General features: G+C 50.3%; 1 protein-coding gene across 7 annotated transcripts in view; it reads right to left on the bottom strand.

Moving 5' to 3' along the window:
- Positions 1-6,110: 6,110 nt before the first annotated feature.
- Prr5 (proline rich 5) overlaps positions 6,111-12,686 on the bottom strand; it is a 44,020-nt gene continuing 37,444 nt past the window's right edge. For 6 of the 7 annotated variants that reach the window (XM_052160199.1, XM_052160195.1, XM_052160198.1 and 3 more), the window contains 2 exons: positions 11,349-11,484; positions 9,221-10,137 (listed from right to left, as the gene is read on the bottom strand). In XM_052160199.1, coding sequence (XP_052016159.1) covers positions 9,671-10,137; positions 11,349-11,484 — 603 coding nt within the window. In that variant the 3' untranslated portion in view covers positions 9,221-9,670. Of the gene's footprint in view, positions 9,089-9,220; positions 10,138-11,348; positions 11,485-12,686 lie in introns of those variants that run through there. The other variant, XM_052160194.1, reaches the window with a different exon arrangement.

Below are 12,686 nucleotides of genomic sequence, written 5' to 3'. Positions count from 1 at the left end.
GCTTTCCCCTTTCCCAGTCCCCACCCCCACCCCGCCATATGTCCCATAAATCCTCTTTTCTCCATCCATTCTCCTATCTTTCCCCCTCCCTTTTCTCTGTCCTGATACTCCCCTACAATGCTGGATCAAGCCTTTCCAGGATTAGGGCCCTCTTTTTCCTTCTTCATGGGAATCATTTGATATACTAATTGTATCTTCAGTATTCAGAGCTTCTGGGCTAATTAATATCCATTTATCAATGATTGCATTCCATGTGTATTCTTTTGTGATCGCGTTACCTCGCTTAGGATGATATTTTCCAGTTCCATCCATTTACCTAAAAAATTCATGAATTCATTGTTTTTAATTGCTGAATAGTATTCCATTGTGTATATATATACACCACATTTTCTGTATCCATTCTTCCATTGAGGGATATCTGGGTTCTTTCCAGCTTCTGGCTATTATAAATAAGGCTGCTATGAACACAGTGGGGCATGTGTCCTTATTGCATGCTAGGGAATCCTCTGGGTGTATGCCCAGGAGAGTTATAGAAGGGTCCTCCGGAAGTGTCATGCCCAGTTTTCTTAGGAACTGCCAGACTGATTTCCATAGTGGTTGTACCATCTTACAATCCCACCAGCAGTGAAGGAGTATTCCTCTTTCTCCACATCCTCACCAACTCCTGCTGTCTCCTGAGTTTTTAACCTTAGCCATTCTGACTGGTGTAAGGTGAAATCTCAGGGTTGTTTTGATTTGCATTTCCCTAATGGCTAATGATGTTGAGCATTTCTTAAGGTGCTTCTCGGCCATCAGAATTTCTTCAGGTGAAAATTCTTTGTTTAGGTCTGTACCCCATTTTTTTTTAACGATTTATTTATTTATTGTTATATGTAAGTACACTGTAGCTGTCTTCAGACACACCAGAAGAGGGCATCTGATTTCATTATGGATGGTTGTGAGCCACCATGTGGTTGCTGGGATTTGAACTCAGGACCTTCGGAAGAGCACTTAGTGTTCTTACCCGCTGAGCCATCTCTCCAGCCCCTGTACCCCATTTTTAATAGGGTTATTTGGTTCCCTGGGGTCTAACTTCTTGAGTTCTTTGTATATAGTGGATATTAGCCCTCTATCGGATGTAAGGTTGGTAAAGATCTTTTTCCTAATTTGTTGGTTGCCGTTTTGTCCTTTTGACGGTGTCCTTTGCCTTACAGAAACTTTGTAATTTTATGAGATCCCATTTGTCAATTCTTGATCTTAGAGCATAAGCTATTGGTGTTCTGTTCAGGAACTTTTCCCCTGTGCCTATGTCCTCAAGGGTTTTCCCCAGTTTCTTTTCTATTAATTTCAGTGTGTCTGGTTTTATGTGGCGGTCCTTGATCCATTTGGAGTTGAGCTTAGTACAAGGAGATAAGAATGTATCAATTCACATTCTCCTGCATGCTGACCTTCAGTTGAACCAGCACCATTTGTTGAAAAGGCTATCTTTTTTCCACTGGATGTTTTCCGCTCCTTTGTCAAAGATCAAGTGACCATAGGTGTGTGGATTCATTTCTGGGTCTTCAATTCTATTCCATTGATCCTCCTGCCTGTCCCTGTGCCAATACCATGCAGTTTTTAACACTACTGCTCTGTAGTATTGCTTGAGGTCTGGGATACTGATTCCCCCAGAAGTTCTTTTACTGTTGAGAATAGTTTTTAGCTATCCTGGGTTTTTTTGTTATTCCAGATAAATTTGAGAATTGCTTTTTCTAACTCTGTGAAGAACTGAGTTGGGATTTTGATGGGGATTGCATTGAATCTGTATATTGCTTTTGGCAAGATGGCCATTTTAACTATATTAAACCTGCCAATCCACAAACATGGCAGATTTTTCCATTTTCTGAGGTCTTCTTCAATTTCCTTCTTCAGAGACCTGAAGTTCTTGTCATATAGATCTTTCACTTGTTTGGTTAGAGTCACACCAAGATACTTTATATTGTTTGTGGCTATTTTGAAGGGTGTCATTTCCCTCACTTCTTTCTCAGCCTGCTTATTCTTTCAGTATAGAAAGGCAACTGATTTGCTTTAGTTGATTTTATAACCTGCCACTTTGCTGAAGTTGTTTATCAGCTGTAGGAGTTCTCTGGTGGAGTTTTTTGGGTCACTTAAGTATACTATCATGTCATCTGCAAATAGTGATAATTTTTATAGCCCTTTACAGCTGGTTAGAGTTGCTTTGCCGTCTCTACAAACACGTCCATCAAAGCCAATGGTTTAGTATTGAGCCATTATCTACTGCAGGTCAAAGCCCACTAATGACCCGTCTGTAGCGACCATTCCTGTGGCTTTATAACCCCACAGTCCTGCTCTGTATGCGAGTCACAGGCACAGAGAAGCAGAGAAAAGCTACTAGGACACATGTCATATCCACAAAGATCCTTGCTTCAAATGGAGAAGCTGAGGCTGTTTGGCCTGCTGGCTGTCTCCCCATCTAAGAACCCCACAAGCCTCTGGAGTCCTGGAAAAGATTCATGTGTACTCAAATCACACTGAGTGCTACCCCCAAAATTACAGCACCCTGTAACTTTAATTTTTTAAAACCTATTTTTAAAAAAAGATTTGTTTATTTTTTTATTTATTTTAGGTATATGAGTACACTGTAGCTGCAAAGATGGTTGTGAGCCATCATGTGGTTACTGGGAACTGAACTCAGGACCTCTGCTCGCTTGGGCCCTGCTCGCTCCAGCCCAAAGATTTGTATTTATTATTCCATGTAACTACACTGTAGCTGTCCTTAGACACACCAGAAGAGGGCGCCAGATCTCATTATGGATGGCTGTGAGCCACCATGTGGTTCCTCGGATTTGAACTCTGGACCTTCGAAAGATCAGTCAGTGAGTGCTTTTACCCGCTGAGTCATCACACCAGCCCCTAAACCTATTTTAAATGATGGTTCTTGTAGCCCACCACCCTCCAGAGGTAGTAGAAAAGAGAAGTAGGGGAGAAGTGGACCTGCTTAGAAAGGTTCTTTGAAAATCGACAGTTTAGTTCACAGGTCAGCAGTGGCAGCTCAGTCCACTCACAAACACGTCACGGATATACCAGCAGTCCAGTTCAGTAAACAGAAATCAGCAGTGGTGGCACTACCTAGCAGAGACAGCCGGCCTCGGTGTCGGCACAAGTCAGCAGGAGGGACCAGGAGGAACACCAGGAGAAGTCCTCGGCTGTGCCCCTCTCAGCCAAGACAAAAACCGACAAGCATCCCACAGCTGGCTCTCTAAGCAAGCGTAGCTCAGCCTCCGGCACTGTCCATGAGTCCTATTTATAGCCCTCCAAACATCACATGTCCTCCATGAGACTTGCCTTAGCATGTGTGTCTGTCTCAGTTGACATCACTCTGCCAATCAGCCTGAGCCTGAGTCCGCAGAAGCAGCAAGAAACTTCAGCACACCGCTAGAAGTTTTTTGGTCCGTTTCTCTCTATAGAGTCCCGACAAGTGTAGCTCAACTGCACAGTGAAAGGCAGACCAACACATGCGTTGTTAGTGAAGAATCCTTCATCACGTGTCCTTTCATGTTTGCTTTAGCAGACATCCTCTCTCCTGTGTCTGCTTCAGCTAAATGTTCCTTCACGCATCAGCCTTAGCCTTTCACCTGTGTCCACTTTGGGGAAACTCTCCATGTTTTTGCCCCAGCAAAACACCATCCAAAGGAACATATTCAGTGTTAGTTCTGAGTGATCATCTAACCTGGGCTGCACGGAGATCTGAGAGGGGAGCCACTGCTGCTGGGTGCCCCTGTATCTTGAAGGGTCTCTGTTTCTGTCTATCCCCCTCCCACTCCCCAAACACATGTCATCTTTCAGAAAGGTGTAGGCAAGGTTACCGAGAGGCCCACACCAATACACACCCGGCAGACCATGCCACTGAGAGGGTGAGGCTCATGACCCCCCCCCCCACCCGTCCCGCCCTCTGTCTTTTTCTAGCCCTTCTTCCTTTACCATTTGGCCATAGAACCTTATCACACCTTATTCCTGGCTCCTTGGGTGCTAGCAGCTTGCGGAAATACAAGAATGATGCAGGGCGGTGGTGGCACAGGCCTTTAATCTCAGGACTCAGCAGGCAGAGGCAGGAGGATTTCTGAGTTAAAGGCCAGCCTGGTCTACAGAGTGAGCTCCAGGACAGCCAGGGTTTTACAGAGAAACCCTGCCTCCGAAAACAGAAATAATTATAATAATAATGATAATGATAATGATAATAATAATAATAATAATAATAATAAAATAACAACAATGAATACCAGTGAATTATGATGATAATGATAATGATGATGATGATGATAATAATAATAAATGAGTACCAGTTAAGCCTCTGTCCCTTTTGTGTCCTTCAAGCTGCCTGAGGCCTAGGGCCTGGCAAACATAGGCAGAGCCTGGAGTAGCGCTTTCCCGAATCTGTGGTCAGACAGTGGTGCCCAGAAGCAATGGGGGTACTCTGGGAAAACAGGAGTGAGCTGAGGGGGTTGCAGACCCTCTCTACACTTACCTTTCCTAAGGCGGGAGCCAGGAGGTCACCCCTTCCAGGGCTATGTGTACAGGCACGTATGAACGCGTACTGAGTGGGTGAGTATATAAGCATGTACGTATGTATGTGTGTGTGTATGATTATGTATTTGTATGTATATGTGAACGTGTAAGTAGGAATGGGTGTGTGTGCACACATGCGTGAGGGACATTGTGTGTGTGTATGTGTGTGTGTGTGTGTGCTGAGACTTCAGCCAATGTCCTAGTGTCGTTGTAGAGGTAGGACAGAGAGGCTTTTCACAGTGAGGGTGGGAAGAGCCCTGCAGTTTCAGGAAGCAGGCTGCCAGGATCTTGGATGAAGTTTCAACGGTATAGAGAGTAATGGTGGGGCTCATTTTTTCCCTCTCCCTGCGTTGTGGCACAGACACAGGCCTGGGAACTCCAAGAACTGAGGCCACAGCCAGGTAGACCGCTGGGAAGGGCCCTGAGGAGGTACAATCCTGTGCCGAGATCGTGTTCGCCAGGGAGCGGGTGGGGAGGCGATCTCTGTGAAGGAATGACCTTCACCGCCAAAGTGGCTTTCATCCCAAAGGGCACTGGGGAACAGCACAGAACCGGGACGAAGGGACACTGTTCCTTAATCCCCATCTGTGACATCTGGGCCAGGCTGCTGTGAGTTGGGTACAGGAGCTGCAGGGTGTATGGTGCCTGGGCTTGGGACAGGGTGGGGACCCTGTGGCCTGCTGGGTCCTAGGACCTATGGGTGTGAAGGAGAGGCCAGACAGGAAGCTTAACTCACACGAACACTAACCAGGGCCTCATGGGAGGCCATGATGTACCTCAAATTGCCATTAGCTATGCTGAGACGCACGACCCTGGGCCGCCTCTGCCTCTAAGCAGCAGGAGATAAAGCCCAGGTGTCTGATAACTGGACGGAAAAGTGATTTAAAAAAAAAAGACGAAGGTTCAGTAGTGGCACACACCTTTAATCCTTGCACTCAAGAGGCAGAGGCAGGGGGGTCTCTGTGACTTAGAAGCCAGACTGGTCTACATAGTGAGAGTTCCAGGCCAGCCAGGGCTACATAGTCAAACCCTGTCTCAAAACAAAGCAAAGCAAAGCAAAACAAAAAGACAGGGTCCACATAGTCCAGGCTAGCCTCAGACTAACTATGTAGCTAAGGATGACCCTGACCCTCATTTTGAGTGCTGGGATTAGAGGGGGAGTCACCCTTTGATAGAACCCAGGGCCTTGTGCACAGTACCTTGTGCAAGCACTTTACACACTCACTGATCCACATCTTCAGCCTTAAGCAACAGCATCTGCAACTGAATCAGCAAAGTCTAGTGACGGGGCAGAGTCGCTAGAGCTTGCTAGCGGTGAACCCTGCCCTGAGTGTGTGTCCCCAGGGTTCACTGACATCTCCAATGACCTGCCATGCATGTTAAGAAAGATGGACACACATTCCTCCACGACAAGTTTTTAAGGGCCATGACAGCATCCTCTCCACAGAAGGATTGTCCCAGAAGCCTTTGGGAGTCAGCACAGAACAAGGCAAGAGCCCTAGAGATGGAATGTTCTGGAAGTCTCACCAAGCGGTCATTAGTCATCAGGGGTCACTCCAGTTGAATACATGTTTCCAATGTCATTTTATTGTTGTTTTGGGACACTGTTTCTGTCACATCACTTGAGCTGTTAGAACTGGCTACATAGACCAGGCTATCTGAGAACTCACCGAGATCCACCTGCCTTGGTCTCCCAAGCACTGGGATTAAAGGCAAGTTTAATCAACCCCTCTCAACATCATAAAAAAATTAAAATTCCCAACACCTGTTTCCTGTGGGCTCCCTAGATCCCCCCAACACACACACAGGAGAGTGGATTAGGGCTCAGGGCTGACAGCCAATAGGTAGGGCCCGGTGTTCCTTCCCGTGATGGCTGGCAGCGTGCGGGCTTCTTGCATGCTTTCCCTGTGTGCTGGAACCTCTGATCAGTCGGCAGGGCTTGTCAACTGTGACAACCCTACGGGTAGCAGAAACGCACATGCGGGTCTGCAGAGGGAGGCGGGCCCACGGACACCATGCAATCAGCCTAGGACACCGAGAGCCCCCTCTGGCCCCATACTTGGCTTCCCGTGCTCTGTGCTGAGATAGTAATTGCTAGGACACAGGGCAGGCACTGGGACAGTGGGAGGAAGCTGGAGCTGTCTGGAAAGCGGGTGGGGAGGGGACTACAAACCACGAAACAACTCATTTCAGCCAGCACAAGCCCCACATAGCTTCACAAAGCGAGAACGTGGGCCTCCGGGCTCACGGCTCCTTCAACTAGCAATGTATTTGCATGTCACATCCTGGCGCACCTGTCTCTATTCACCTGGTGTGATGGCTATTCTTGGTTGCCAATTTGACTACAACCAGAATTAACTAAAACCCAAGCGGCTGAGTACAACTGTGAGAGATTTTTTTCTTTCTTTCTTAATTAAATCATTTAAAGTGAGAAGACCCACTTCTAATATGTCTGGATCTTTTAAAGTGGGAAGATCCGCCTTTAACCTGGGCCACGCCTTCTGGGAGAAGCCTATGTATGGGGCACGGACGAAGAACGCTTGCTTTCTTAGCGGGCCCGCCTGCCTTCGCTCTCACTGGCGGGTCCATTCCTTCTCTGACGTTAGAACCTACTTCTTACATATACTCTATCAATTCATACTGGTAGCAAAATTATAGTTATGGAGTAGCAACAAAATAATTTTATGGTTGGGGGTCACCACATCTTGAGGGACTCTATTAAAGGGTCCCAGCCTTAAGAAGGCTGAGATCCACCACTCCAGAGACCCCTCGCGTACCCAGTTAGCACTGCTCATACTGCTTACTGTAGAACCGATGCAGCGGAACCTTCTACCCATAATTCCACTTCCACCTCTCAGAGGGGTTCCAGATTAGTGAGGGTTGATGATGACTCTGATGGTGTTGAAGGAGGCAGGTTGGCAGAGTTAAGCCAGGACCCAGGCCTAGCTTTCTCCCTGAAGGCCTGTGGCGATACTGCTAGCTTCTAGCTAGGAACGTGACCATTTGCTCCCAATTCAGGTTCCTGCCTGACGCCCTGCATGTCTCGATCTTGGGGTGGCTCTTACTCCCCCAGATCTCCGGGGAGCACTTTTCCAAAGCCTTGTGTGCCACCCAGTTTTATGTTAGCTTGACACAGGCTAGAGTCCTCTGAGATGAGGGGACCCCAATTGACAAAATGCTTTGTAAGCTAGAGCTGCAGGTAAGCCTGCGGGGCATTTTCTTAATTGGTGTTTGATGGGTGAGGGCCCAACCCATGGCGGGTGGGGTCACCCCTGGGCTGGTGGTCCTGGGTTTTATAAGAACACAGGCTGGCCCTGGTGTGGTGGTACAGGCCTCTAATTCTAGCTAGCATTCAGGAGGCAAGGTAGGCAGATCTCCATGAGTTGGAGGCCAGCCTAGTCTACATAGTGAGTTCCAGAACAGCCAGGACTATGTAGACAGCAAGCCATGGAGAACAAGCAGCAATCTCACCGCCTCCGCATCGGCTCCTGCCTCCTAGTTCTTGCCTTGACTTCTTCATCCAGCACGATGATGAACACCCTAAGTTACCCTGTGAGGTGACCGTGTGCTCTTAGAGGCAACACTGAAGCTCCACTCCACAGGCCATCTCTGGCTGGAACAGGTTGTTTTCCCCACCCTGGGCTTGAGGGGGAGCTCTTCCATCCTCTATCTCCAGCAGATCCCAGGGGCCCACGAGCATGAAGTCGCTTCCTCCTGTCCTAGGCAGGTCTAGCTGTGGCTTGAGTCCCGTCACTATGGAGGCCAGGCTGGGCTGGCATAGGCAGAGCCCACTGGTTTCACATTTTCCTGGGTAAGTGTGGGCACCGAGGGTGGGGCAGACAGAAGGGGGGCACATGGTGACCCTATCCTTCAGGTGGCTGAGTATGTATCTGGGTGGTGCCGACTGGGTGTCCCAATCAGTCTTGGGGTGAGCAGAGTGAGGGGGAGTCGGGTGGATTTTCCAACAGACTGGGAGTATAAAGAGACTTCGGGCCAGATCTGGCCATCCTGCCCCTGGGTCTGCCTGCTTTCCCATTCTCAGTGGACAACCACTTAAGGCCCAAGAGAGCTCTGAAGCATCTGCGGCAGGGGATCAGCATGTGGTCCAGCAGGGGCTCACTCCTTCTGGCTCTTTAAAGGGCACCTTAGAGGGACAGAGGCCTACTCCAGGCATGGCTTGTCAGAGGCCTACTCCTGGCACAGCTTGTCAGGCTATGCTGCGGGGCCAGTGCAGGCCCAGAACAACCCTGCCAATACTCAGAGCACTATTTACCAAGGGCAGGCAGAGGGACCAGCCCATTTGTGGACTAGGGAGGTCCTGACCACCCTCAGACTCTGGGAAAGCTGGGCTGCCCTTCCACCTAGCCGGGGTCTTCAGCAACCCTCACCCAAGAGCAAGATCAGTAGGTCTTGTGACCCCTTTCTGCATCGGGTTAATGCCAATGTCTGGGACTAGGACCTGAGGCCCACAGTAGGGTTTGTTTTATACCAAAGCAGCATCCATCAAGGTCTCGGGCCTTCCTTATGTGCTTCTTAGGTCCTCCTGCCAAGACAACATAGCAACACTGGACCTGAGAAAAAGCAGCCTTGACCCCAGCCTGGGGATGCAGCTGACAGGAGGGAGAGGTCAGGGAAGTGGAGGGGTCCCAGAAGGACACCAGGGGGCAGACAGGAGCCTGGAGCTGTAACTTTTATTTCATGCCTTCCTGTTTTGTGGCCACCCAGGGCAGAGGGAGGCAGGCAGGCAGGTCTAGCTGTGGCTTGAGTCCCGTCACTATGGAGGCCAGGCTGGGCTGGCATAGGCAGAGCCCACTGGTTTCACATTTTCCTGGGTAAGTGTGGGCACCGAGGGTGGGGCAGACAGAAGGGGGGCACATGGTGACCCTATCCTCCAGGTGGCTGAGTATGTATCTGGGTGGTGCCGACTGGGTGTCCCAATCAGTCTTGGGGTGAGCGGAGTTAGGGGGAGTCGGGTGGATTTTCCAACAGACTGGGAGTATAAAGAGACTTGAGGCAGTGACAGGGGGCTGGCAAGGTTAGGAAACAGTAACAAGTCTCTCACGCATACATACACAGACACACAAACACACAGGGGTCAGTAAAAACATGAACTAACCTCAGGCTATCACACAACACTTGGCCGGTCACCCGTTGACTCAAAGTCAGACACACTGGATCGACCCCGCCCAAAGTCAATGAATATCCCTTCGGAGTCTGAGTCCACGGACTCCAGGATCTGGTCCACAAGTGTCTCAGGGCTGGAGGTGGGTGGGGAGCCATGGTCTGACCCCTGTTCGGGGGAATGAGCAGGGGGGTATAGTCTGCTGGGACAAGGCCCTGAGTGGGGTGTTGGAGAAGACCTGAAGGTCCCTGAAGGGCCCTGGCCGGGCGTGTCCGCAAAGCCCTGGGGATCCGGACAAGATGTCATCTCAGAGACTGAATGTCTGCGGATGCTCGTGCCACCGGCTGCTGTGCCTTCTGCTTCATGCTCAGCCACGGGATTGAGCAGGGGGGTATTGTAGCTTTTGGAGCGCACCACTGGGTTCTTGGCTAGGATGTCCCCAGAGCGGGAGCGGCGGAGGAACCGTTTCTCTGCAGAAACAGACACAGTCATACTAGGATGGTGGCAGCTGGCCACGTGTTCTCTGAGCATCCAAGTCCCACCTTTGGGCAGAGGCTTCTGGTCAAGCATCTATCCACAAAAGGGCCACCCGATAAAAGGCTCAGTGGCCACTAGTTCTGGACTGACCAGCCCAGCCTGCTGCTAAGGAGGGGCACAAGCCTCCTGCCTTAGCTGGAGAACGTTAACATTCCCAGCCTTGGCCGGAACAGGCAGTGCGACCTCAGCTGCCCAAGTTCAGATCTGTGAGCTGTCAGTGACCTGTGAATGACCCCATGTCAGTCTTATTTTCTTCACTGTGGAAGCCCATGGATCTGAAGCACCAGTGTTTTCCTAGGAAAGACTGGGCACCCAGGGCACAAGCCTGCATGCAGGGGCTGCAGGATGAGGCAGTGCTATGAAGCAGCTGTTAATAGGCCTCGCTGGCTGTGTAGAGTGTGGACAGAGCCAAAATCCATTGGCCAAGTAGAAGAAAGGCTTCTATGCAGGACGTTGCAATGCCCAATAGTGTCCATAGGGTGGCATTCCTGAGTACAAGCTGTCAGCCTCTCTGATCAGGCGGGGTTGCCAGGTATGTGGTGTCTACAGCCAAACAGGACCTGGGAGGTGTTCCAGAGTTCCCTAGTTCTAACTTGTTTGAGCTGGAAGACACCCAGTACTAGGGCTTTATACCCTAGGTAGCAGCCCACAGGATGACCCTATCTGGCCTGTTCCTACGATCCAGTCTGCACCCACTTCTGCCGCCCAGATATCAACATGGCGGCTCACTGACACATCTTTCCTGCTAGACCAAAGCCATGAAGGAAGGCTCAGCTTGGTCTCCGAGTTGATACACAGCAAGTGGCCAAGTGACACTGTTGAATGAACAGGGAGGGCATGGCAGGCTTCTGAGGGACGCAGCAGGCTCTCTGGGGCCTAATTTCACTGTAGCCCTTCCTGAGCTAGCACAGGTATGTCATCTTGGGGATGGGCATGGTGGAGGCTCTCTGCATGGCGGGTCTCTGTGGAGAGCCATTACTGTTCTGGAGGTTGCCCCGAACCCTCCAACATATCCTCTATCCTGGGGGATCCAGGTCTAGCAAGGCTAGACAGGTGCATGAAACAGATTCTGTGTGACTGTAGCTTGTCCCCTGTGGGATCCTGGTTTTCCAACCCTGTCACCCCAGCCCCAGCCCGTACCTACCGAGGATACAGGAATGAGTACAGGGCCCTTCATTGGAGTACAGGCCATAGGTGCCCAGGTATGGAGATACCACTTTCTGGATCAATGTCTCAAGGCGCAGATAGTCTTCAGTCACACCCCTGGACTCATGGACTCCCTGCAGGGGAATGAGGGTCACACACCCTGGTCCAGCAGAAGCCTGTTTCTCCTCTACCTTCCCCAGGTAGAGTCCCAGGCAGGAGGCTGGGCGCCCTTATAGCCACATGAGGTGATTTACACTTATAAAGTCACAGAGCCCTGGTGTGCTGGGGGCCCTGTGTGGTCCTTTGAGAGACAGTTGGTACTCCCCAGGAAAGGCTATTAGCCAGGTTAGCCGGGTCCCTAGGCCATGATCTTTCTGGCATAAAGTTTCATTACGTATCCTTGGCTGCCTTCAGTGTGAGACCCTCCTGCCTCTGACTCTTGGGGTCTGGAATTGCACGTGTGTTCCACCACACCCTACCTGTTCTACTCCTGTAAATTTTTTTTTTACTTCTGTAAATTTATGAGGTCACATCTCGTCCCAAGAAATAAAAGGATTCGGTCATCCCTATTAATTCACACGTGACTGTTAAGTGTAACCAGCACCCCACCCCAGGACCCTCAGGAAGAGCTGTGATCCTAGGAGTGAGTCAGGGTCACACAGTAGGTCCTTTAAACACACTGACTAGAAGCTGTAACCTCAAAGCAACTCAAGACTTAAAACAGCGCAGGCTGGATTCACCTGGGGACCAAGGTGAGGTCAGGAGACATGCTCATAGAGGTCTTAGAGCAAAGCCACTCAGTCTGGGAGAGGTGGCAGTGGGGGACAATGGAAGCCATTGTGGTATAGAGGCTATGCTGGAACTCTAGCATGGCTGGGAAGACACGGGAGGCGCACTAGCCAGCAGGGGGCAGCCCTGCTCTGGCCTTGGTCACCTCCTCCAATGGAATCCCAGGGCCCAGCACCACATACCTGACTTTCCAGCTCTCCTAAGTCCCTTCACACTTGCCCGGCCAGACTAGACACAGTCTATGAAATCCCACTCACAGGTTTGTACTTGGCTTCATTCCACGGTGACCATGAGCCTCTGACCCAGGGCAGCCCCTACGCTGCAGCCCCTACACTGCAGCCCATTCCTTGCTATGAACCCTTTAACATTTCCTTCAGGCCCTAGGCCTGAGCCTACAAACCCTATAAGGACTTCCACACGCATGGGGGAATTCATGGCAACGTGGTTTTTGGTGCTTATGAGAATCCTAGTGAGGCCACAATCCCTCCAACAGCAAAATATCTTCCTGTCAGTCAGATGGGGCAGCTGATGGCACCTGTAAGTCCTG

This window comes from Apodemus sylvaticus, chromosome 17 (assembly GCF_947179515.1).
Source record: "Apodemus sylvaticus chromosome 17, mApoSyl1.1, whole genome shotgun sequence".
NCBI classification, from domain to species: Eukaryota; Metazoa; Chordata; class Mammalia; order Rodentia; family Muridae; genus Apodemus; species Apodemus sylvaticus.
Note: the sequence above shows the minus strand (reverse complement) of the source record. Positions and strands in the feature narration are given on the sequence as shown.